Here is a 23525-nt window from a genome sequence, read left to right on the forward strand (position 1 = left end):
ATCGGAAGATGAGATTCTCTTCAGATTACAAGCTTCATTGAACCGGAGAAATTGAATATATCCTTGTAAGAAATCTAAATAATCACGTATGTACGCGTATAGAGTACGAAGGAATTTACCCGGACTTGAAGGCGGCGCATGAAACTCGAAGAGGAGAATGAGAAGCCACCGTCACGGTCGACGTCGGCATCATCTGCTTCATCGTCGCGACGACAGTACTCGGCCTGTTCAAAGCCATAACCGACGACATCTCTCTCTCTCTCTCTCTCTCTCTCTCTCTCTCTCTCTCTCTCTCTCTCTCCCTGATCGATGGCTTGGACTTAGTGATCATATTTATACACTCAAGACCTGTTTTGATTCTTGAAATATAATCATTTACAACTATATTTTGAACATTTTTATGCGTGTTGATTTGTAAAACCCCATGTTCTTTAAAAAATAAGTGTTTTTTTAGTTTCGAATAAAATTGGAATGAAAACAACTTGGCTACCTGGTTCTAGAAATTTCGGATTTTATGAATTTTAAATGTCTCTACCAGCTAAATGCTGAATATTAGATCGAATTTACAGCCTCTGTTTGCATTTTCAAAAATAATAATATGATATAAAGATCCAGCTAAATATATTATGTGTTATGGAAAAGTACGGTATATATACATATAGGCCATTATATAAAAAATATCCTTACTTTGCTATTTTTATTTCGAGACATACTTTTCTCAAACTATGACTATATGATCTATATGAACAGAAATTTAATCTTGATCACATTGAAATTTATAATTTTTTTTATTAAATGATTAGGGATATATATAAAATATAAACATAATGAATGTGGTCATCATAAATTTAATGTTATGGTCAAAATGATCAAGATTAAATTTTTGGTCACAGATCACAGTTAGAGAAAGATATGAGTTGAAGTCAAAATAAAAAAAGTAAAATTTATAATACCGGTAGGCACTATAATTTTTTTTTTTTTTGTTGGTAAGAAAGAAAGATAGGTCCCATTAAGATATAATTAAAATGGGGAAATTAATAATGGAAGTAGTTGGCGTTGCGTTTGCGCAAGCTGAGAAGAGAATTGTCAAGTTTGTAACCGACGACGGCCGCTGCCGGTTTCTGCAAGGTTGATTTTTCTTTTTCTTTTTTGGTGGTATGGAATTCCGTGAATGAGACTTGTCATAAACCAAAGTTTTGTAACCGTAAATTTGTATTTTTTTTTTAAAGAAAAAGAAAAAATAGTTTTGTAACATAAAAATAAATAAATAAAATATCTCATTTTCCACCCCTTTTTTCTATCATATTTCTCTGTTTCAAATTTCATTTATATTTCATTTAGATTATGTTTTTTTTTTGTTAAAATTGATTTAGATTATGTTCTTTTTATTCATATATTTTCAGTGTATGTCTCATTCTTGCCTTTTTTTTTTCCCCTTCGAATTGTATTCGGAAAACCATAAATGTTAACGCCTGATTCGAGCAGACAATTAATAAATGATAATAAATTAATAATGATCCCATAAAACAAAACGCTCTGCAGATCACGTGCTTCCTCACGTGGTATTCCAGGCGAGTTTTGCGTAATATTACTACCACCGAAGCCATGTGACTCAGATGCCCTAAAAGCCAAAATCTTGCACGGAACCAAATCGAATTTGTATCACATATTGTATATATAAAATTAAAAAACAAAAAACCTTAAGAATATACAAATTTCTACAAAAAGAATACCCATCAACTTCCGATTTTCTTAATGATAACACAAAAACGTTCATATTGTCGAATTCCGAATAATGAAAGACCATTAGGGTGTTGACCCTAAATCCCGAAACGCGTCGTTTCAGCCAAGTGGGCTGACTTCCTTTTCTCTGCGAAATGGGCCGCTGGGCCGAGAGGGCCCAACATATATAAATACTTTTAGTCTTTTATATTATCAAATCCAAAACGGAACACCCATTAGATCGTGTCCAGGAGTGGTGGGCACGGATCGGGCATCCGAAAATTTGAGAGTATCCGAATCCGAACCCGAACGTCTCGGGTTACATGTTTTATTACCCGATTTCGTATCTGTAAAATCGGATACCCGAACTCAAAAACCGTGAGATAATTTTCGGGTACCCGAGAGTACCGAATTCGAATATTTATAATTTTTTTTAATTATTATTTTTAAATATATTTATATATACATACTCAAAATCATTCAAAATAAATTTAAATTGTATTTATATCTAAAATAAATTTATTTTTGAAAAATAAATCATAAATATATCCCAATAATATCTATATAATCATTAATATTAAATAAAATAACACAAAATCTAATTAAAAATCTAAAATTTAAAATATATATATTTTTATTATCCGGATACCCGAAGGTACCCGTGAGATAATAATCATTACCGGAATCCAAACCTGAAAATTCGAGTATTCTAATATCAATACCCGACCTCATGTCTCGTTCGTTCGGATACCCGAATTTTCGGGTACCCGATCTTCGAGTCGGGTCGGGTACTCAAAATCCGGGTATTTTTGCTTACCCCTAATGTCAAGTGGTGTAGTGGATACTCGATGATCACTTTAAAAATCTGAGATTAAGTGGATTGAAAACCCAATTAATGAACCTCGTGATTATAAAAAAAATCCAAAACGGAAGTAATTGTTCCGCAACGGCTTACTATACAGATTGTTTGATCGTCACTTCAACGGCCATATATATATATATATATGTATATATATAAGGATATGAGAGGGGAAATAAAGAGCATTGAACATGTAAACCAAGTGGATGGTATATGCGACGCCACATATATATATTATACCATAAATATTGAATATGAAGATTCACGTTGAATTGAATAATTGCAATAAATGTCGTCTTATCTCTAGTGAATATCGATGTTGAAATTTTTATTATATTGAATGCTAAATTATGCCATCATCACGGAGAATTTACATCTCTTTTCAAGTTTTACTCCTTAAAATATATTTCTACAAAATTATGGATTCTTACATATGATAATATTGTAGAACATTATTATTGATTAACCACTTATACCCCTCCGCTTTTATTCTGCATACATGAAAATGTTGGAATGACAAGGTGTATTATTATAATATATTATTATTTAATTAATTATACCAAAGAAATGATAGGGGATGACGTTGGCCGATCCTTCGCCATAGATTTCTCTACCCATCAATTAATTCACACATTCAGACAAGAGGTAAATACAGTTAACCAACCCCTCACCATCTCATTAAATCCATCTCTGTAAGGAAAAAAAATTTACATGTGTGGTCCAATCCGGATTCATATATACCATATCTCATGTATAGTTATTTTACTTATATATATATATATATAAATTGAAGTAAATATACCTTTGAAAATATGAAAGTTATGTATATATAAAAGTATTGCTGTGTAGATAAACTCTTTTACATAAATATATCTATAAAATATGTTTCATTTTTTTATTTAATTAGTATGTATACGTTTATTTAATATTAGAAAATCAACCGATGCTAATGACGAATCACATTCACATGCCATTTGACAACCCTTTCGGACTGTTACAACAATGTGTCATTACATTATCGACGGACGAGAAATGGGATTTTTGTTACGAACAAGAACACACAAGCTCGAATTATTACAAGGCGACAAATACACTAACCAATCAAGAGGAGGGGCCTTTCGAAAATGATATATAAAATGCATCTGGCTGTGTCATGAACTATATACATTTCTTTTTTTTTTTTGTTTCTAAAAAATAATATATTTATTCAAAACCTAAATGTGCGTGGAAACTCGTATCCGCACAAATAATTGAACGTGCGCATAAAAGTGTGCAGGCCATTAAATTTTTTTTATTTACTTATTCATATCCATATTACTTATTTTTTTTTAATATAAATAAACAATCTTACATGTACATAATACATGGTTCTCTCGTGGGAAAATTTCAAAAACGCGAAAAGGAAGAAGAGTCCAGATCGGAAATGGAGGACGCGCTTCTGCAGAAGACCTCGCCGGATAAATCATCCACCGTCTCCGTCGCTGTTTCCGTCGCCGGAGCTTCCGAAGATGTAGGCGGAGACGGATGGAGGAGGTGCGTGTTGAGCCGGAGGGAGTTCACGGCGGAGATGAAGAAGATGATGGAGATCGCGGCCCCTATGGTGGCGGTGACGGTGTCACAGTACCTGATGCAGGTCGTTTCCATGTCAATGGTCGGTCATCTCGGCGAGCTCGCCCTCTCTGGAGTCTCTGTCGCCACTTCTTTGGCCAGCGTCACTGGCTTCAGTGTCTTGGTAAATCGAATCTCTCTCTATTTTGTTCGTTTAGGGTCTGAATTTTTACATTAAAAAACCTAAATCCAGTAGGAAGCGTTGCTTGAGTTAGTTGGACTCGTCATATGCCGTGCATATTTCCGGTTTTGATTCGGATTTGATTCCGGTTTTCTGGTTTTTGAAACATTTGGTGTTTGATTAATATATCAAATTTCAGGTGATATGCTATTCGGTTTCGGTTTTGCGTATACGAACAGAAATGGCTATCCTTCCACTGATTAAATCTCCTTTTGTTTTGTTATGTTACACTCATCTTTTTCCTTATCTGGTATGGGTTTTAGAATTACAAAGATCTCAACTTTGGTAACTTTCATAGAAGATTATGCAAATAAGACAATGAAAAAGGTTCCAACTTTGGTCGGGATGAAGATGTTTGATGATTTGATTATGTATTATATCTCATGGGATCGAGTTTTCGTGTTTCTGTTCGTTGTTGAAGTTCGGGATGGCAGGTGCGCTTGAAACCTTATGCGGCCAAGCATTTGGAGCAGAGCAATACCAGAAGCTCGGAACCTACACTTACTCCTCCGTGATCACGCTTCTTTTACTCTGCATCCCAATCTCCATTCTTTGGCTCTTCATGGACAAGCTTCTGATCCTATTCGGACAAGACCCTGGAATCTCAGCCGTTGCTTACCAGTACATAATCTATCTAATCCCAGCTCTCTTCGGTTTCGGGATTCTTGAATCTCTCATTCGATATTTCCAGTCTCAGAGCCTGATCTCTCCCATGTTGTGGGCAACTTTGTCAGCTCTCTTTCTCCACGTTTGTCTCTGTTGGGTCTTGGTTCATAAGCTCGGAGCTGGAGTTGTGGGAGCTGCTGTTTCTCTGGGAGTTGCTTACTGGGTTAACGCGATCTTGCTCTGGATCTACAAGGACTGGTCTTCCACTTGTGAGAAGTCGAGGGCTTTTGACTTGTCGGATGTTTTGTCCAAGATCAAGGAGTTCTTCTGCTTCGCTCTTCCTTCCGCAATGATGATGTGGTAAAACCCTTTTCCACCCTCCTCATCTCTTTGCTTTTTATGAATTAATAATCATGTAATTATAATATATGCTATGTAAATCTTATCCTAGATTTTTCATTTTGACGATGAAACAGCTTGGAACTGTGGTCATTCGAGTTCATGATTTTGCTTTCTGGACTTCTTCCCAACTCTCAACTCGAGACTTCGGTTCTCTCCATCTGGTAATTGCTCTGCTCTTTTCCCAAACCAATGCACGTGGATTCTTCTTCGGATCTTGAAATAATGAGTTTCTATTACATGTAACATGTTCTCCTGCACAGCCTCACGACAACTACGCTTCATTACTACTTCATCTACGGTGTTGGTGCAGCCGCAAGGTAATCCAACTTGTTTTGGCCCTCAAAGTTCGATACTTTCAAAGTCCCTTTTCATCTCGAGTTTGAACTACTCGCGATCTTTTTCTCTTGCCACAAACCAAAGAAGGTAAAAAAAAAAGGAGAAAAAGAAGGTTGAAACATAACTATGTGAAATTTGCAGTGTCCGGGTTTCAAACGAATTGGGGGCAGGGAATCCACGGGACGCCAGAGTGGCGGTGACCGCAGCTGTTGCAGTTGCGGGAGCAGAGGCCATTTTGATCGGCATCACTCTCATATGTTTCCGTAGGATCTGGGGATACGTTTACAGCAATGAAAAGGAAGTTGTAGAGCTCTGCACATGGATGACTCCATTGTTGTGCCTTTCTGTCATATTCGACAGCATGGTCGCCATCTTCTCCGGTCAGTTTCTTCATCACTCATCCTCTGTTTTCGCTTGGAACGAACTAAACAAGAAGAACCTAGACTTACACAAAAACGAAAAGATCCAAACTTTGAGCCATGGAAACAAAAAAAGATCGAACCTTTTTGTTTTAACCTTGGCATGTTCGGGTGTATTAGGGGTGGCTCGAGGGACGGGATGGCAGCATCTAGGAGCGGTGGTGAACATAGGAGCGTATTACCTTGTAGGGATCCCTATAGGAGCCGTCCTGTGTTTCGTGATGGAATGGGAAGGAAGAGGATTGTGGGTCGGAGTATTATCAGGCTCTGCTCTCCAAGCCTTTCTTCTTGGTCTCATCACATCTCTCACCAATTGGCACAAACAGGTAGATTGCAATACACACACAGACTTCTGTCTTGTCGGCTTCATTTGTGTATACATGCATGTTTCTTGTGATGAAATTGATTAACATTTGATCCTTTTTTTTTAATGCAGGCGATGAAGGCGAGAGAGAGGTTGCTGGACAGCAGAGACGGCCATGGATTGCTCGCTTGAGTAAAACTAGGCGAGGAGATTCAGTAATACCGATTTTGGAAACAAGACAGTATCTTGACTGTCCATTAGAGGAGCTTAAGCATGGTGGTTATTAAAAGGGAAAGTGAACCGGCAAAGCAGGAGCCAAATAAGTAAATACTTGGATTTACGCCCATATGAATAAAACCTCTCTCGACCATTTCGTATTTATATCTCGTGTTTCTTTTTGGTTGTCTTACGGATTTTTGTTGTATCCAATATCTCACATTTAAAAGAAAAATTAAATTTCTTTCACGATAAAAGGGCCCATAAATAATTATCTCTAAACCAAATTACCATAACGTTTTTTTTTTAAATTGTTACGTGTCGTTGTTTCCGTTGACTTTTCTCACTCCTAGACGCGACGCACCTGGACGGTACACGTAATATGAGATTTTGTAATCTGAGCCGTACACGTGTTCCGAATCCCGATATTATTATGCCCATTAAAATAAAAACCCGTGATTAATGAGGTCCGCTCTATCTGCCGTCGCGGTGTTGCACTGAATCTCCACCACCTTCACTCCAAAACCCTAAACCTCTCCGGCGAGTGGGGTTCGTTGAAAAGAATAACAATGAAGGCGGAGAGATCTTCGTTGTGCAACTTTGTTTTCAACTTCCTCTTGGAAGAGAACTACCTCTTGACGGCGTTTGAGCTCCTAGATGATGGCCGCGGCGCTCAGGCCATTCGCCTTAAAGAGTTCTTCTCCGATCCCCTCCCGATCAGATATCTCGGTATAATTCATTTCGAGGTTCGCTACTTCTTCGCCTTCATTGTGTTTGTCGAATTGTATGTATCGGTGGATGATTGCGTCTTAGTGTATATGGCATGGCGTTGTTATTCTCTTTCAGGGCTGCTTACATTTACATATGTCCGCTCTGCTTCTGGCTTTGTCGGAATCATTCTCGTCGGTGAATTCGTGAATTTGAACATTGCTTAGTTAAGTCGAGGCGACGGATTTTTATTGTAATCAAAGTTTGACTATGATCTTGGATTGGTGAAGGGTGATGTGATGTGTAATCTGCAGGTGTAAGCCCCTTTTTTTTTGTTTTTGATAGTGAAAAAGTGCTGTGTTTTGCTTAATTGTGCAGATCTAAGTTGGAGAAATTTTAGCATTTCTGAAACTTATGGTGGAGAATCTTGTTTTTCTGCATGGCTTTTGTAGGTTTTCTTTATTGCCTAATCTTGAAAACAAACTGACCGGAAAATACTTCTGCTCCTGTGGGAATGCATATTCATACTAGCACGACACCGGAAAGTTTTGGTTCTTCAACTCAGAATGCTCGAGAATATCGGTCTATGACTCAAAATAAGGACAGTTCATGGGGATGCATTGATAGATTCCATCAAGAACGGTACTTTTGATATAAAACATTTGTTGGGTTAGGACCAAGAGCATGCGTGGTTTGGTGGTTCCCCAAGCAAGCAAGAAGGTGTAGCAAATTTCTTATGACGGCTATTAGTTGAAAGCAAAATAAATGAAGTAGTTTACCTTTGGTCCAGGACCCTATAAATCCTTTTTTACAGCATGTTTCATAGAGCTTGTTCTTTTCATCGGTGAACTATTGATTTTGCAGTGCATTCGAAGAACAACATGGCATGAAATTCAACATTTTGTTGGAAGGAAATGGTGGTTAGCCCTGATGCAGAATCCAAAATCAATGCGGCAAAGTTGTTGAAGACTATTGTAAGCTTCACGATGACACGCTTTTTCATTTTTTTTTTAATCTCTGCTTGCCTGTGGTAGTTTAACTAGACTCGTTCCAGTAGCTTTCTTGTGCATGCTCTGAGTAATTTTGTTCAGAATAAGGCGCCATGTATCGACTAGAAAGTTGCTACGACACTCTTGGCTCGGACCAGAACCTGAATGTGAAGTATGCAAGCATCGATGCATTTGGAGTCGTTGCTCATCACATCATGGTTATTACCTTTTTATTTTCCTCTGCCCGAATCTTATCCGGAGTTCGTGGTGGATTTATATGGATCCCTTTTTAAAGCTGATCGATCATTCTGATGGTTGATGCAGATTAGTTGATAAAACAAGGGTCCGGATGGATGCTTTTCTCGAAGATGGGTTCTCTTGAAGCAGACTATCGCTGTGGTTCGTTCACTATTGGTTGCTATTCGGCGTACAACTGAACAGCTTAGAGATTATATCCTGAAACCCCGTCTTCTATAATTTCTTTTCTAAGTCATTTACGAAATCATTCACATCATATTCGAATCTCTTCCTTTAACTTTGTTGTGACACATCTTTCGTCCAGCCCCCCATCTCTTTGGAGATGTCAGTAAGCAGAGTGGTGATGGATTGCCTTCCAGAGTTTCCTGGGAGGAGGTGCCTTGTTGGCCAAGAAAGACAAAGATACGGCCGAAGCAGTGACCACCATGGGCCTCAGGCGCAGGTTCAGGCGCGTATTCATGAGGGGTTAGTTGTCTGAGATTCTCCGTGCCAGAGTCAAATAACCCCTGATGATCAGGTGATATACCAAAATTACCCATCTGCTGTTTCTTTTTATGCTCCAAAATTAATGATTCGTTTCTTCTTTCCAAATGAGTTTCTGGGGATACTTCACAAAGGGTGTGTTTTACTTCCCCAAATTGGGTTTATAGTTGGAGCCTTTTGTTTTGAAAAAAAAAATTATTGGAGTTTTATTGTCTATTAAAGTAAATATGTAAAATTAAAATGCCCGACCATGTTATTCATTCCAAAACTAAACCCTTTGGGTCTGGACAAGGGTTAACACTCCCAACGTTGCTTTGGCCTCTTTGTTGTCCCCAAAGGACACTCGGACATCGTTGTCCATATTCTAATAGTAATAGTAGTTATAATAATAATAATAATCAAAATCAATGAAAAAGGTGGGGGAATAGTTTACTTGGCACGTTCTATCCAGAGCAGGAAATTTCTAAATTCTTTCTAACGCTCCATTTGATATCGAACTTTTGGTGTTGGAACTGATAAAATCTATTATGACCAAACTGAATTATTGTAACAAAACCCAATTCAATTAAACTGTATCATAATTTGATTGGAAGAGAAACAAAATTCACGGATATAAGTAGACCTTCAAGAGAGGATGATGAATTATGTTTAGTCATTCTACCAATTATATATAAAACCTAACTTAAAACTCTACTATCCTTTAAGATCCACAATAAGAATATTTTTGGAACCACAATCATATCAATTAGTGTATGGGTTTGCAAGTTGGTATCAAAGCGACCCAAATATCCTCTTCCTCTCACTCTCCACATATTAAATCAAATAAATGTTTAATGATTGCATTGCACTATATGACCCTTATACAAAGACTTTGTAATATAAATATAACATCACCAACCACGAAAACAGCATCATTTCATTTTACTCCAAGAAGAACCATACCCCCCCCCCCCCAAAAAAAAGCAAACATGGCTCTGCTCACTCCATCTTTGTCAAAAAGCTTCTCCTCTCTTCAAGAAATGCCCAACAAAACTTCAAGAACCTTCCACCTCAACCCAAAGATTCTCATGTCCCTCACCGATTCTGCAATCGCCAAACCCACGAGCTTTGTCGCGGAACCAACCGAGAAGAAAACCGGATTCGGTTTCAAGAACTTCACCGGAACTTTCTTCATGAACGTCAAGCGAGCAGAGGGCCGGTTAATGGAAACCGTTAATCTCCGCGTACCGGCCATAACCGGGGGCACTGAAGTGGACCAGATCGAGAACGTGGCCATAAGGGTGGAGCTGAGAAATGGGTTCGTCGGATGGGGTGAAGCGCTGGTGGTTCCGACGGTGGGTCGAGCGGCGGCGGTGGAGAAAGTGACGGCGGCTTGCGAGTTTCTCCGGCGGTGTCCGGCGATGACTCTCGACTCTGTTCTTGATGAGATCGAGAATCTTCTTCCTGGACACGAGTTTTCTTCTGTGAGTAATTAGTACAATAAGACTAGTAATAATTTCTGACTTAATTTTTTTACATAACATTGTTTACAACTTAATTTGGAATCATTATTGATTGGATTTTTCTTTATAAGATGCGGCTAACATTAAGGGTGAAAATGAGTTTTATTTAATAATTATTCATTTCATTTTATACTGTTTTTTAGACCATTAAACAAACCTCTACATACATACATACAATAATGTGTGTGTGATGTGATGGAAAAAGGTGAGGAGTGGAGTAGAAATGGCTTTGATAGACGCGGCGGCAAACAGCATCAACGTCCCTCTCTGGAGACTCTTTGGCGGATGTTCTAATTCCCTCTCCACCTCCATCACGGTTACCTTCCCTATCCCTCTTTTGTATTGTAATCATTATTATCCATATATATATATATATGCCTATACTATTCCTTTGAATGATCTCCTATATATACATATATATGTATATATATGTATCTCCGACCAGATCCCAATCCGTTCTCCGGAAGAAACATTCCGGGTGGTGTCCAAGTACTCTTCGAAAGGGTTCAAGGCTTTCAGACTGAACATCGGAAAGGATTTGGATTCGGAGATGGAAGCGTTCCGAGCTGTGAGATCGGCCAATCGCAAATGTACGGTCATCCTGGATGCCAACGAAGCCTATTCTCCGCCACAAGCTCTGCAACTTCTCGACAGACTGCAAGGTTTCACTCCCTACGTTTTGTTATACCCTCCCTTTTATCCATAAATATAGGTATCAATCATGCTAAACAAGTTTATTACATCATAGTAAACGTGATACCATGGGATTCGATCCACTGTAGAAAACACTGGACCTGTAACTTAGAGCCCAAGAAACCTATTGTTTCTCCCCCGAACCAAAATCTTGAAATAGTGAATGTTATAAAATCAGGAAAAGGGGGTGATCCTCCAGTGGTGTTGGAGCAGCCAGTGAAAGGGAAAGACATGGAAGGGCTGAGACAAGTACACGAAAGGGCAAGGGAGATGAAGGGAGCAGTAGTGATAGGGGTTGACGAGGGCTGTAAGAACATAACAGAAGCTCATAGGATTATAAGGGAAAGAGTGGCCGATGTTATCAACCTTAAGCTCTCCAAATTCGGCGTTATCGGTTCATTGGAACTCATCGAAGCCGCCAAGATTGCCGGATTTGAACTTATGATCGAGGGTTCCCTCGAAACCAGACTGGCCACCGGCTTTGCCGGTCATCTTGCTGCTGGTCTCGGCTGCTTCAAGTGACCCCTCTCTCTCTCTCTCTCTCTCATCTATATAATATATTGTATATATCATTCTTATAATATGCTTAAAAATCTTTTCTCTACGTAAAATCCTGAGTTAAAATACATTAATTATATTTTTTAGCTACAATGGCATCATTGTACATAAAAATACATATATTAATATGCATTATGTACAGGTACGTAGCTTTGGACGGTCCATTCATGCAATTGGAAGATCCCATAATCGGAGGATACGAAGGTACATACATACATATATATATATATATATACACACACACACAAAAATTCCAAAGCTGAAATTGGAAGTTTTCTTACATTAATTAATGGTAAAATGTTTTGTATTTTTTTTTATTTAAATTTTTGAAGTCGGAGGTTCTGTCTACAAGTTCACAAACAGCAGAGGCCAAGGCGGTTTCCTCAAATGGCATGTCGATGTTTCCCCTTGGTACAAAATTATAACATTGCAATTATTATTATTTATTATTATTTTCCTCAAATCAAAAGCTTACGAACCGTAATTTTTTAATAATATACTTTTGTTTAATTTGACAGATTCCTAGTTTACGGATCCAAGGCAGGTTCACATGTTGTAACTTAACGATTATTGCGGAATAGTAATAATAACAACAATAATTTATTTTCCGTATTCTTGCATGTATGTAAATATTATATATATGATAGTGTCATCAGTCGGCCCAATACAGTGATCATCCACCTGGAAATGCCAAGAGTTATTATTCCAGAATCCAAAGTTCGCTACTTTCCAATCTGATTTTTTTTTTCCTTTTTCTACCGACAAACAACTGACGAAATTTGAAAAAGAAAATAAATGTCGAATTTATATAAATTGAAATTCGATTATATAATGGTTAAAAATAGATTTATTATTGTATCTTATCTGAGTCTCGTAACTAATTTATTTAATAATCTTCTGTTGCTTAAAATAACTATTACGCTGGTGTTGTGGAAAATAAAAAGCTGCCTTGTCCGGAATATAGATCTCCCAACCCAAGATCGAGCGGAATCTGGGGTTTTGGAACCGTGACCTTCACGCGCCGTATGTGCGCGTGGTGATATCAGTATTATATTTATTTATGTGATATTGATAATGGGCCTAAATTGGGCCATTTATGGGACATTAAATTGGGTTTTGGAGCTGTAACTCGTTGAATTTAATTTTATTAGAAAACAAAATCACAACTCGAATAAAAACAAGACTGTTACATGAAACGAAACTAACAATTTAGGGTTAATTATTCAGTGTGTGTGTGTGTATATATATATTTTAAAAAAAGTTGCTCGAAACTAATAAATAATATTAAAATCATTTGTTAGCAAGAGAAACTCATATATATTAATATACCAAGATTTTTTTTATTATTATTATAAAAAATGGGGATATTAAGGATCAAAGCCAAGAACCACAGGCCCAACTCTAAGCAAAGGCTCTAATGCCTGAGGCGTGAATTTCCTTGCAAACATAAAACAGTTAGAAGTTGTTATCTTCTCACCATCTCGACGATGATGATAGACACATTCTTCACCGAAACGGATCCGGTTAAGGAACTCGTCAGTCACATCGCCCCACGTGAACCGGCCCGGATGTGGACCGGTTCTTGACCAATCGACCCATGTCACGGTCCGGTTGGAGCTCATCTCCCCATACAACATGTGAACCAATGTCGGGATATAATGCTCGTCCATATAACACGGCGGATGGCAGTGGTTCGCAAAGATGGGGTAATAGGTCGTGTCCGTGATGATATGGAGGGCGAGTTCGCGTGTCGTCTCGAACCATTGAGACCCTTTTCGCCAGTCGGAAATGTTAATCTGCGGGGACATTTGGTGGTTATATCGACCTCGACCCGATTTTCGTGGATCGTCGAAGGAGCCGATGAAGCTAAGGTCAGTGTCCATGAGGTAGTTGTAGACTGTGGTGAAGTTGAAGAGTGGGATGCAGGAATCGGACAGGAGAACGAATCTTTGGTTCGTTTTGTCTAGAAGAGCATTAGCAAGGAGTCTTCTCTCGGCATCCACCATTGATGAAGTTCCCCAATACACTGGCTGCAGCAAAACAAATAATATTAACAAATAACATCGAGAAGATGACATATTTTTTTAAGATTAATTATTGTTCCATATATTATATAGGTACCTGGCTTGGGATTCTTCTTCCATAGAAGACAGAAGTTGGAGGGTAAGAGTCATTGAAGGAAGGATGGGAATGAACATATATGGAGTAAAACCCTTGGTGACCTTGCAAGAACTTCTCCCACAAGGGAGCCAATGGGAGGCCGCCACCTGTCAGGAACATGAACGCCACCTTCGGCCTCTTCATCATCACCGTGACGGGTTCGGGCAGTAGCGACGAGGCCTTCTTGGACAGTTCTTGATCAGTCATGTTGTGAATAACGGTCAAGTGACTGAACTCTTCATCCTCTGACGATATCGCTTTTGTCTCGTCGTTGTCGGGCGGAAACGACGATGGCGGTAAGGGTTGTGATGGATGGAAGGCTTTTAGCTGCAGACAGAGAATGAGACCAACTGAGAAACCAATCACAAAGAAAAGTGCGTTTAACACATAACTGCTCTTTCGCGGCATCAGGGGCTTCTGCATTGGTACAGCCTCGAGTTCTTGTTCTTTGTTCTTCCCCATTGGGGGGAGAGAGAGAGAGAGAGAGTAAAGCTTTGGAACCACAATATTAATGTTATGTACAGTTATTAGAAGGCGTTTTGTTTATTAAGTTACGACTAAGGGGAAGTCAAAGCAGATATTGCAAGCGAAACCCATTGGTAGCTTTCCTAGGTTGCACGTGATGGACGAGTTGACTTTATATTTAAAGACTTGGTAAGGTTGGACCAAAAAGTCATTGTCAATTCAAATTCGAATATCATATATTTATATGAAATTTTTCAGTATTGTGAAATATGTAGTTGGATGGAAAATTTACCAGATTATTATAAAAAAAAAAACTATTAGAATTACATTCAAATCATTATGATTTTAAATAATTTGTAATTCTCATTAACCGATGTTAAATCCGAGTACAAAAGTTTGCCATTTATTCACGTCAACTTATTTTTTTTATTTTTTTTTCAAAATATAAATGGAGTGGTGAAATAATCAACGGTTTTTTCACAAGTCAAATGGAACTCAGAAATACATATATAAAAAAAATAAAAATAAAGTGTACGTCAAATGTTGGGTGCGGACCAAAGAACACAACATTTCGTGCCTAATTTTAGGGTTCATTTAATGTGGCTGCTGCAGAAGGTTGGTCTCTTTTTTTTTTTTTCCTTTGTTGGTCCAATATTATTTATTTTGGTCCGAAGACTATTCTTACGGGATTTATTATGGGAATTACGATTGCTTAAACTCGACGTCTTTTTTAATTAGCGTATCCAAGTGGATGGATTAAGAACTTCTAAACGCGTAATTACTTTGCTTAGCCGCTACTAAACTATAATAGACACGCGAGACTTTTTTTAAATAGATTATTCACAAAACTTATTTAGTCACCACTATTTTATTAAATTTAAAGAAATTTTCCAAAAATTAATAAAATGAACTTAATTGTAGAATGAATTGCAAGTTATAACATAATAAAAGCTTATGTGGGCTAATGCTGACTGGCCCATGCTCCATGAGCCCACCAAAGCCCATTTATTCCCTCTCTCTCTCTCTCTCCCATTCGGCTCTGCAACACAATTCAGTTCATCGCTCTATCTCAAAACCTCCAGAGGTTTGGTCATCCTCAAGCTTCGAAACCCTCCTCAAAAGGTCGTTCATCTGTCTTCTGTTTTCTTCTAAGATGATCAAACGTTTATAAGAGATAACAATGTTAATTCTGTACTCTCCTTTCCTTTTTATAGTTATACCAATATCTCGCTGTATCTCTTCCGTTTCCTTTGCTGGGTTTTCAAGAATTTCTTCGATTCTAGTTAGGTCTCCACTCTTCTTTACTTTCCGTTTATTGGGTTCCTGAATATCCATAGTTTACGCGACATTTGATACTTAAATTCTTATGACATTGATAGGTTACTCTAATTGTGAGAATGTTTTCGTTGTGTCAACATACAAGATTTTCTCTGTCGCTTAATGGGTCTTGCTCGTTTTGCTTAACCACTAAAGCTTCGGCTTAATGGTTCTTTTTGCTGTCCCCAGCAAACAGCGTTCACAAAAAGATTTTCACTTTGGGTGCTTGGTGATTTGATTGCGTAAAAGTGCGGTGGATGATCATTGATTGATTCTTGTTGTGGTAACACAGTTCGATGTTCTGCTTAACGTATGCTCCAAGCGCTTGCCTTCTGTACCCGAAAAGACGAGCTTCTCAAAGATCAAACCTTGCCCCGACGAGGTTTCGTGTCTGCTCTTCCCTGCCTGGTAATGAAGACAGATTCAAAGTTGAGTACACACCTTGGCTTATTGTCGGGCTGGGAAACCCGGGAAACAAGTTTCACGGGACAAGGCACAATGTACGAAACAATCGCCCTTTATTACTAAATTCAGGTTTTGCTAGTTCAACATGTTGGGTTTTATATCAGCAATGCTTGAAGTTTGCTGCTTTCAGGTTGGTTTCGAGATGATTGATCAGTTGGCCCGAAGAGAAGGCATTTTGATGAACACAATACAATCAAAAGCATTGATCGGAATAGGTTTTAGTCACCTTGCTTTGCTTGTTTCTATTTTGTTTCTCTCTCCTTTGTGGTATGGCTGATGAGTTGTTCTTATTCTCTGTGTGATCAGTACAGGTGCTATTGAAGAGGTACCGGTCTTGTTGGCTAAACCCCAAACTTATATGAACTTCAGCGGTGAATCGGTTGGTTTTCTGATCTTCATTTTCTGTAGCTTAATGGCATCAGCTACACAGTCGTTCCTGACCCTTTTCCCCTTGCTTGATATCCCAAGGTTGGATCTCTCGCTGCACACTATCAAGTGCCTTTGAGACACATTTTGCTGGTAAACCACACCTTGTGCCTCACTGCAGCCTTGTAAGACCAAACTTGTTTTGACGAACCTTGGTGAATATTGACATTGATTTTTGTGCAATTCTGCTATCTAGATTTATGACGAGATGAGTTTGCCCAATGGAGTTCTGAAACTCATACCAAAAGGAGGTTACGGCCATCATAACGGGTATGTATGATTTGGACAAAGATCAGGAAAAAAGATCAATGAATGTTGATGCCTTGAATCTGCGGAAAAGAGAAGTAACTACCTAATTTGTTGGAAAGCTTGTGGCTTTTTCAAGTTCAACCTACAGCCATGTCTTTGCACACCTAAAGTTGTAAATTTTGAAAAATTTAATGGTATCATCCCTTGGTGTTGCAGACTGAAGAGTGTAATCGGGAATTTGAATGGTCGGAGACATTTTCCTCGACTGTGCATAGGTGCCGTTGGTTCAAACCATCCACTCTGCTTTAGATTTATCTTTCTTCTCTCTTTTTTGGGTCTTCATATGTGATGCATGGAGCTGAAAAGTCTCAAGATTTTTTGTCATTTCCCAGGCATCGGGAAACCGCCTGGAATGATGGATTTGAAGGCGTTTCTTCTTCAGAAGTTCAGCCCGGTCGAACGGAAACAGGTGAGAGCATGCTTTTGGATTGATTGGTTCCAGACTTGAAAGGAATTTCTGCTGTTCCGAACAGAATTTCTTTGAATTTCTCAACAGATGGATGAAGGGCTCGAACAAGGAGCCGAGGCTGTGAAGACCCTTGTGCTCAACGGATTCAATGAAGGCATCTCGAGATTTAATTTGGTGCAGAAGTACAAATTCCACAGAGTATGAGATGATAGCTACGTTGTACAAAGATTGTTTGAGATTTGGTTGGGGATTTCTGTATTGAAAGAGTACGGAACAGAACCCAAGAAGCTTCCTTTTCATTTTTGTAACTCATCTGCTTCAGTGTCAGAAAGGAGGATACCCAAAGATGGCCGACAAAGTCATCAGGCAAAACCACAGAAGTTGCTCCATTTTTCAAATGAACATTTCATCAATGTCAGTAGTTAATTGTCGATTAGGGCATACAAGTTTGACACCAATCTAAAGGAGAAGACACAAAGAAGCCTAACTCGTGTTGATACGAATACTTAGAACTGCGAAATCTGAAGCACTGAAACAAGGACTAGTTCAAGAAAATTCCCTCCACCCTGCCTAAAGCCACCAAACCAGAAATCAGAAGCTACCTATCCCACAAAAAAAGAACAAAACAAAATTCATCTCCTCAGGCTTCAACAACTGGGTATTCGAACACGACATCCTTCCCTGTAAGTTTCCGGTAGACGCCCATCATTGTCTCGAGCTTGTACTCGGTGTTGTTCCTCTCTTTCGTGTCCAAAAAGACCTGATGTTTTTTTAGCAGTGTAAATGTAAGAGACGATGTCAGCAGTTAATTGTTGATTACGACATTCTTGTCTAGCCGGTCCCAAGCCCAGATAAAAGAGGAGGTTTTGTGGTAGGTTGGCAACCAACAAAACTAAAACCAATGCCATATCTTACATGCAATGAATTCTAATGATGTTGAGTGCAACATGTAAGAGGGTTAAAAAGAGGTCAAGAAACGAGCAAACAAGACCACTATACCTTCTGAATCTTGGAGCCATCGAGACGGAATCTGATGCGCTTCCCGACAATCTCGGCAGGAAACACAACATCCTCGAGCGTGGCTTCATGGACAGCGGTCAGAGTTCTGGTGCGTGGCCTTTGAACAGCAGATCCCTTCTTCGGAGGTCTCAAGATCCTTCTGGTGGCAACCACTATAACATCCTGTGTGACTTTCATATGTTAATTTCAAAACTTTTTAACTACCGAATTCAAAACATAAGACAAACATAAAGACCAATGCAGACTATGATACATGTCAACATATAAAACCATCTTCTAACAAGGTTCATGTCTAGCAGCTGGAATGGCAATATGTCGAAGCAAAGCCAGAAGAAGAAAATTAAATTACCTTGCCACTGAACTTCTTCTCCAGCTCCCTAACAAGGCGGAGATGAATCTTACGGAAAGCCTTCCTCAATCTGTACGGAACGTAAATCACAACAGCCTTGCGGTTTCCTGAGATATCCATTTGACTGCATAGAAAAGAAATTACATTTCTCATGATGAGTAAACAAGGACAAAACCAGAGAACCAATTATGCCCACGAGAACCAATCTGTACTGCATACACTGCTTGGTTAATGTACAGATCTTTCAAGTCACTTTTCAATTCCTGGTTTGTATTCTCCACATCAAACAGAGCCTGAGAAAGACATTAGCAGGCATCAATCAGTAGCCATAATTCTTAAATTTACACAGTTGGGAGGATAAGAAGACAGAAAACATAACTGAATACCTGAGCAACTTGCTCCTCGAACTCAGTAGCTTCCACATCCTTGTCCTTGCGGATCTTGTTCTGTGCAGAAAACATATTTGCAGATCTACAAGCAAAAAAGATTAAAACAAGGATAAGTAACCAACAACCATTTTCATGAAAGTGACAAGCTTCAATGGATAAAGAACGCAAACTAGAAGCAGATATTGTTCTTACCATAATAATAAAAAATTTCTGACTTTTGCACCACATTCTTTCATACATGCAAGTATAACGCGGAAACATAACGTGCTTATCGTTCCGAAAAAAGTTCCAAGACATTTTCCCGAGAAAGCCACCATTTTTTTGATGGTGAGAAGGACCTTAACCAAGCACACTGTCCTAACCCTAAATCGCTGAATAAGATCAAGCACAAAAGCTGATTTTTCCCTCAATCTTTCCTCCAAATTCTCATAGATAAAGAAAAATCATCATTGTCCCCAAACGAATGGAACAAAGCCTTCACCGAAATCTAAAGCGGAACACAAAACATGGGTAAAACAGAATCAAGCTCTTAGAAGCGTACCGAACAGAGAAAAACCAGGGGCGAAATCCGCGCAGACAACGAAGAACCCTACACGGGGAAACTGCTCGGGGTTTAAAGAGGATGCACAAGCACAAGTTTTACATATAGGGTTTGCCATTCTGCTGCTGGTAATACCAAACTGGGCCTTATAATGGGCCCATAAATATCTATTCCAGGCCCATTAAAGCCCAATAACTATTAGAAAGAAACCGGCAGCGTAAGCTTTCTGTAGAATTGAGAAACAGAGTTGAAATGGATCAGTGGATCCCCACATTCTTAGTTATGGACGAGTAAGAAAACAAAGAAGAATGAAAAAAAAATGTAACAATGGAAGAAGTCTATGGATTTCTCAGATGGGTGGAGGAACGATGATGGAGCCAAGCGAGAATGTCGGACAGGACACGGAGGATCATGTCGTCAGGCTCGCCTTCGAGGAGAGAATGGAAAGCATCCTTGTACAGAATGATCCTTTTGTCCCGACTGCTCGCTTTCTCGTACAGTGCTCTGCTCACTGATGGGTCTGTCACCGTATCTGCCTCTCCATGTAGAACCAAAATCGGCAGAGACACCTGTTTGAACACAAGCAAACTCTCTTATGCTTTCTCCTTCTCACAGAGTTCAACCATGAAACCTCTTCAAGAACAATCGCCAGAAGAAAATCCAGTATTTTCATTCAGGTTAGGCTTCAGGATCTGGAATCTATCTACCCTTCATACCCGGAATTTCGAGAGGGAAACCAAGAACAGGATTGTAAAAGCCTAATGGGTTTGGCTCGGTTGCAGTTCAGGAGGAGCTTTGTCTTAGGTTTCAGTTCTAGTTCCTGGGTGTTATGAAATCTGGAACTTAGCCTTATCATGTAAGAAAAGTTTTTTACCTTTTCCAAATCTTGTTCAATCTCTTGAGTGGTATGGAGCAACTCCAATGCTGTCCTAAGCCGCGGCTTATCCTTGTAACAGATGACATTGTACGGCGTCTGCAAGCAAACGGCGTTAGAACTGAGCACGAGAGGCAAATGTATGCATTTCTCAAAAACAAAAAATGGTCCACGGGATTTACCAGCCTCCTCTTTCTTGTGTCCCGGAAGGCAGCTTCTGCTAAGTCTTTTTGCGGAACCAACTTCTGTTTGGGTAAAACATTGGCCAGACCGATCAAGATCTGCTTTAACAGCCGGGGTGGAACCATGTCATCTGCAATCTGAATGTCTATTTCCTGTTACGATAGCAACAGAAAAGCTCCGAGGTTGTCACAATGGAAAGGAGGACTATACTTTGCACATAGGAGCCACTAAAACGGCACCACTCCACGAGTTTGGTTGTTTGAAATGTATTTTCAGAGCGACGGCTCCACCCATCGACTGTCCGAAGAGAAAGCTCGGAAGAGAACTGAACTCGGGTTCCCCTAACAGCGAAAAAAAAAAACACACAAATCCAATACCAAGGTTTAAAGCTTTAATATATCAGAACCGTAGGGATGGACGTTACAGAAACAATTCAGCAATTCAATCCAATACAAGGGCAAGAGCTAGAACTTCGAATCACCTTTTACAATGGAGTAATGCTCGGTGACATCTTCGACGAGGACATCAAAGCTCGGGATATATCCGTGCAAACCTTCTGAAAGGCCAAATCCCGGGTAATCCATTGCGAAAACTGCATATCCCGACAAAGCCAATTTCCTTGCAATCCCTGCAGAGAAGTTTCCGACACGAAAACAAGCAATGAATCTTCATAAACCATGTCAAAAACCTCAAGTAAAAAAAGGATGAACAGTTACATGCCTTCGAAGAAAAAGGTGCAGGTGTCTCCATAGCCATGGCAGAAACAGACGAGTGCCCTCAGAGGAGAAGATTCTGGAATCCAGCTCTTGGAGAAGATTTCGACTCCTCGGGAATTCACCTGAAAAGACTATTACAGTATACACCACAAAACCCTTAAGAGCCGATTCTTCCAAAACTCTTGGAACTTACAGCATGATCTCTCTGTTACCTCCTTTGTCTTAATTCCATCTGCAGATGCCTGCAGCATCAGAGCCAAAAGCTTATCAAACGACCATACACAATCCATCCAGACATATACATACACAGATATATACGCATCAGCAATAGCTAAATCGTTTCACTTTTCTATTTGCCTAATTCGTTCTTCGCTTAAACGAACCCATTTGAAATCATGACATCAACCGAAAGATGAATCTGTCTTATCCACTACGACCGCCGAAATCGATGGATTTGGTCCCGTGATCGGAAGTACCTTGAAGAGGATGTGGTCCAGGCTTAGCTGGGTATCCTTCATGGCCTCGCGTGCGAGCCGCCGCGCCGCCGCGTCATCCATGTCGGCCTCCAGAAGCCGCCGGAGTTCGTCGTTGTCTGCGCCGCCAGCGCCGGGAAGCTTCACCGCCGGCGCCATCGCTCTCCGCCGCAGCAGCACAGATCTCTCTCTATCCAGAGACCCTGAAATACCCTTCGTGAAGACGAATCAACCTGTTGGAGCTTGTCTTCAGCAAAAGCCTCCAGACGAAGCGGAGGGTTTGAAAGCCTCGGATTCTCTCAGAGGCTTACGGAGGGTATTTCGGTCTTTGTGTAAGGGCGGATTAATGTGCCCTAGGGTTTGTGTTTTTTGGCTCAGACGGTGTTTTTCGTTTTCTGGAACTTTCTCTTCTCTCTCTCTCTCGACGAATCTGCGATTCGTGTTCTCCGGTGCCGGTGGTCGGTATCCGGTGGTCTCTCTCCGTTTGTAACCCTAGTAGACTGCTGATCCTCTTCCCGAGACGTAGGCACCGAGTTCTCTCGGTGCTGAACTCGTTATTCCGCTGTGTCGTTCTCTCTCGTTCTTGAGCGTCGGAGTGGTTACGGTGAGGTGTTCGTCGGGCAAATACTCTACAAGTGGTATCAAGAGCCTGGTTGAGGCGAGTTCTGGTGGTTTCATCGGCGATTCGAAGCCGAGGTAAGATCTGCTACGTTTTTTTTTCTGGATCTGAACTTTCTGATCGGTGTGCGAGGTGTTTCAGGCGTCTGAAACTAAGTCGAAAGAACCATCCCGTGTGAGATCGGCGGTCTGCACCGGTGGGAGAAGCTCAGATCGGCGGCGAAGAAAGGTAGGTTTTCCGGATCTGTCTCGGACTGAGTTACTCAGTCGAGTACAGAGTCCAAGGAGGTGAGTTCGCTCAATTTGGTTAGATCTAGGGTTCTGGGGGGGAGAAACCGGTGAAAACCGGTGGTTTCCGGAGAGTCTTGGCCGTGACTCGTTCGAGTCACGACTGAGTTGTCTTCGGGGTTGAGTCAACTACCGTGTTGACTCGGGTTAACTCGGCGGCTTCCGCGTTCCGAATTAGGGTTTTCGGATCTGATCCGGTTTAGCCGGTTCAACCGAAATTCCGATCCGGTTTTCCTAACCCGGTCAACTGTTGACCAGAAATTGGTCAACGTTTGACCTAACCCGACTAAACCGGTTCGATTTTGAATCGAGCCCGGTCCAATTAGACAATTCCGATTTAACCGGCTAAACCGGATTAAACCAGAAACCCTAATTTTCGGAACGCGGAAGCCGCCGAGTTAACCCGAGCCAACTCGGACGTTGACTCAACCCCGAAGACGACTCAGTCGCGACTCGAACGAGTCACGGCCAAGACTCACCGGGAACCACCGGTTTTCACCGGTTTTCGATACAGACCCTAAACCAGACAAACCCAGCCCTAATCAGACAAATCAGACCTAATCAGACCTAAAACCGGCCCAATCCCGATCTAAATTGACCTAAACCGGACTCTATTGTCCTAAACCGGTCCTAGATTGACCTAAACCGGTCTGGGTTATCCCGAACCGGACCTAAATTG

General features: G+C 40.2%; 7 protein-coding genes and 1 long non-coding RNA gene across 14 annotated transcripts in view; 4 read left to right on the forward strand and 4 right to left on the reverse strand.

The window, feature by feature from the left end:
- Window positions 1-314, reverse strand: part of LOC104802432 (stearoyl-[acyl-carrier-protein] 9-desaturase 2, chloroplastic) — a 3202-nt gene extending 2888 nt beyond the window's left edge. Inside the window, exon 1 of one of the 2 annotated variants that reach the window (XM_010526042.2) lies at window positions 120-314. In XM_010526042.2, coding sequence (XP_010524344.1) covers window positions 120-250 — 131 coding nt within the window. In that variant the 5' untranslated portion in view covers window positions 251-314. The remainder of the gene's footprint in view (window positions 1-119) is intronic. The other variant, XM_010526043.2, reaches the window with a different exon arrangement.
- A 3632-nt stretch (window positions 315-3946) lies between these two features.
- Window positions 3947-6816, forward strand: LOC104802434 (protein DETOXIFICATION 8-like). The gene is made up of 7 exons (XM_010526046.1): window positions 3947-4313; window positions 4792-5336; window positions 5453-5539; window positions 5639-5695; window positions 5856-6094; window positions 6254-6459; window positions 6570-6816. The coding sequence occupies exons 1-7, from the start codon at window positions 4005-4007 to the stop codon at window positions 6627-6629; spliced, it is 1503 nt and encodes a 500-aa protein (XP_010524348.1). The 5' UTR covers window positions 3947-4004; the 3' UTR covers window positions 6630-6816.
- Window positions 6817-7130: 314 nt separating this feature from the next.
- LOC104802435 lies at window positions 7131-9422 on the forward strand. Of its 4 annotated transcripts, XR_002023714.1 has the most exons (6): window positions 7131-7399; window positions 7500-7587; window positions 7814-8081; window positions 8226-8335; window positions 8453-8568; window positions 8675-9422. It is a non-coding gene; the product is annotated as an uncharacterized LOC104802435 (long non-coding RNA). The 4 variants fall into 4 exon arrangements; XR_002023716.1 differs by lacking the exon at window positions 7500-7587 and having other exon boundaries at window positions 7814-8003; window positions 8675-9421; XR_002023713.1 differs by lacking the exon at window positions 7500-7587 and having other exon boundaries at window positions 8675-9420.
- A 617-nt stretch (window positions 9423-10039) lies between these two features.
- LOC104802436 (L-Ala-D/L-amino acid epimerase-like) lies at window positions 10040-12458 on the forward strand. The gene is made up of 7 exons (XM_010526047.1): window positions 10040-10554; window positions 10799-10909; window positions 11039-11255; window positions 11465-11804; window positions 11987-12048; window positions 12177-12255; window positions 12363-12458. Coding segments are annotated over exons 1-7 (1305 nt in total). The 5' UTR covers window positions 10040-10059; the 3' UTR covers window positions 12364-12458.
- A 702-nt stretch (window positions 12459-13160) lies between these two features.
- On the reverse strand, window positions 13161-14495 carry LOC104802437. The gene is made up of 2 exons (XM_010526048.1): window positions 13966-14495; window positions 13161-13874 (listed from the first exon to the last, which is right to left on the reverse strand). The coding sequence occupies exons 1-2, from the start codon at window positions 14464-14466 to the stop codon at window positions 13212-13214; spliced, it is 1164 nt and encodes a 387-aa protein (XP_010524350.1). The 5' UTR covers window positions 14467-14495; the 3' UTR covers window positions 13161-13211.
- A 1024-nt stretch (window positions 14496-15519) lies between these two features.
- LOC104802439 (chloroplastic group IIB intron splicing facilitator CRS2-B, chloroplastic) lies at window positions 15520-17705 on the forward strand. Its single transcript, XM_010526052.1, has 9 exons — window positions 15520-15591; window positions 16079-16286; window positions 16382-16466; window positions 16563-16630; window positions 16720-16770; window positions 16874-16947; window positions 17143-17201; window positions 17319-17395; window positions 17483-17705. The coding sequence occupies exons 2-9, from the start codon at window positions 16083-16085 to the stop codon at window positions 17597-17599; spliced, it is 735 nt and encodes a 244-aa protein (XP_010524354.1). The 5' UTR covers window positions 15520-15591; window positions 16079-16082; the 3' UTR covers window positions 17600-17705.
- Window positions 17706-17855: 150 nt separating this feature from the next.
- LOC104802438 (40S ribosomal protein S7-2-like) lies at window positions 17856-19793 on the reverse strand. 2 transcript variants are annotated; one of them, XM_010526049.2, is made up of 6 exons: window positions 19695-19793; window positions 19151-19235; window positions 18984-19057; window positions 18765-18888; window positions 18395-18577; window positions 17856-18155 (listed from the first exon to the last, which is right to left on the reverse strand). In XM_010526049.2, the coding sequence occupies exons 2-6, from the start codon at window positions 19223-19225 to the stop codon at window positions 18036-18038; spliced, it is 576 nt and encodes a 191-aa protein (XP_010524351.1). In that variant the 5' UTR covers window positions 19226-19235; window positions 19695-19793; the 3' UTR covers window positions 17856-18035. The 2 variants fall into 2 exon arrangements, with proteins under 2 accessions (XP_010524351.1, XP_010524352.1); XM_010526050.2 differs by lacking the exon at window positions 19695-19793 and adding an exon at window positions 19346-19661.
- Window positions 19794-19890: 97 nt separating this feature from the next.
- On the reverse strand, window positions 19891-23060 carry LOC104802440 (caffeoylshikimate esterase-like). 2 transcript variants are annotated; one of them, XM_010526053.2, is made up of 8 exons: window positions 21944-23060; window positions 21680-21709; window positions 21472-21598; window positions 21233-21379; window positions 20962-21092; window positions 20751-20888; window positions 20569-20667; window positions 19891-20263 (listed from the first exon to the last, which is right to left on the reverse strand). In XM_010526053.2, exons 1-8 carry the CDS (start codon window positions 22097-22099, stop codon window positions 20033-20035), a joined length of 1059 nt encoding a protein of 352 aa, XP_010524355.1. In that variant the 5' UTR covers window positions 22100-23060; the 3' UTR covers window positions 19891-20032. The 2 variants fall into 2 exon arrangements, with proteins under 2 accessions (XP_010524355.1, XP_010524356.1); XM_010526054.1 differs by having other exon boundaries at window positions 19938-20263; window positions 21472-21589.
- Window positions 23061-23525: the final 465 nt, after the last annotated feature.

This window comes from Tarenaya hassleriana, unplaced genomic scaffold, assembly GCF_000463585.1.
Source record: "Tarenaya hassleriana unplaced genomic scaffold, ASM46358v1 Cleome8, whole genome shotgun sequence".
NCBI lineage: Eukaryota > Viridiplantae > Streptophyta > Magnoliopsida > Brassicales > Cleomaceae > Tarenaya > Tarenaya hassleriana.

Excerpts from the sequence above, each read along its gene's own strand:
- LOC104802434 (XM_010526046.1), top strand. The coding sequence starts at position 4,005 with ATGGAGGACGCGCTTCTGCAGAAGACCTCGCCGGATAAATCATCCACC. Across the intron at positions 4,314-4,791 it reads TCACTGGCTTCAGTGTCTTG|TTCGGGATGGCAGGTGCGCT; the intron begins GTAAATCGAATC and ends TCGTTGTTGAAG. Across the intron at positions 6,460-6,569 it reads TCACCAATTGGCACAAACAG|GCGATGAAGGCGAGAGAGAG; the intron begins GTAGATTGCAAT and ends TTTTTAATGCAG.
- LOC104802436 (XM_010526047.1), top strand. The coding sequence starts at position 10,060 with ATGGCTCTGCTCACTCCATCTTTGTCAAAAAGCTTCTCCTCTCTTCAA. Across the intron at positions 10,555-10,798 it reads CTGGACACGAGTTTTCTTCT|GTGAGGAGTGGAGTAGAAAT; the intron begins GTGAGTAATTAG and ends TGATGGAAAAAG. Across the intron at positions 11,805-11,986 it reads GCTGGTCTCGGCTGCTTCAA|GTACGTAGCTTTGGACGGTC; the intron begins GTGACCCCTCTC and ends CATTATGTACAG.
- LOC104802437 (XM_010526048.1), bottom strand. The coding sequence starts at position 14,466 with ATGGGGAAGAACAAAGAACAAGAACTCGAGGCTGTACCAATGCAGAAG. Across the intron at positions 13,875-13,965 it reads GAAGAAGAATCCCAAGCCAG|CCAGTGTATTGGGGAACTTC; the intron begins GTACCTATATAA and ends GTTTTGCTGCAG.
- LOC104802439 (XM_010526052.1), top strand. The coding sequence starts at position 16,083 with ATGTTCTGCTTAACGTATGCTCCAAGCGCTTGCCTTCTGTACCCGAAA. Across the intron at positions 16,287-16,381 it reads TTCACGGGACAAGGCACAAT|GTTGGTTTCGAGATGATTGA; the intron begins GTACGAAACAAT and ends TGCTGCTTTCAG. Across the intron at positions 16,948-17,142 it reads GGTTACGGCCATCATAACGG|ACTGAAGAGTGTAATCGGGA; the intron begins GTATGTATGATT and ends TTGGTGTTGCAG.
- LOC104802438 (XM_010526049.2), bottom strand. The coding sequence starts at position 19,225 with ATGTTTTCTGCACAGAACAAGATCCGCAAGGACAAGGATGTGGAAGCT. Across the intron at positions 19,058-19,150 it reads TCGAGGAGCAAGTTGCTCAG|GCTCTGTTTGATGTGGAGAA; the intron begins GTATTCAGTTAT and ends TGTCTTTCTCAG. Across the intron at positions 18,156-18,394 it reads ATGGCTCCAAGATTCAGAAG|GTCTTTTTGGACACGAAAGA; the intron begins GTATAGTGGTCT and ends AAAAAACATCAG.
- LOC104802440 (XM_010526053.2), bottom strand. The coding sequence starts at position 22,099 with ATGGCGCCGGCGGTGAAGCTTCCCGGCGCTGGCGGCGCAGACAACGAC. Across the intron at positions 21,710-21,943 it reads TGGACCACATCCTCTTCAAG|GCATCTGCAGATGGAATTAA; the intron begins GTACTTCCGATC and ends CTGATGCTGCAG. Across the intron at positions 21,093-21,232 it reads GCATTACTCCATTGTAAAAG|GGGAACCCGAGTTCAGTTCT; the intron begins GTGATTCGAAGT and ends TTTCGCTGTTAG.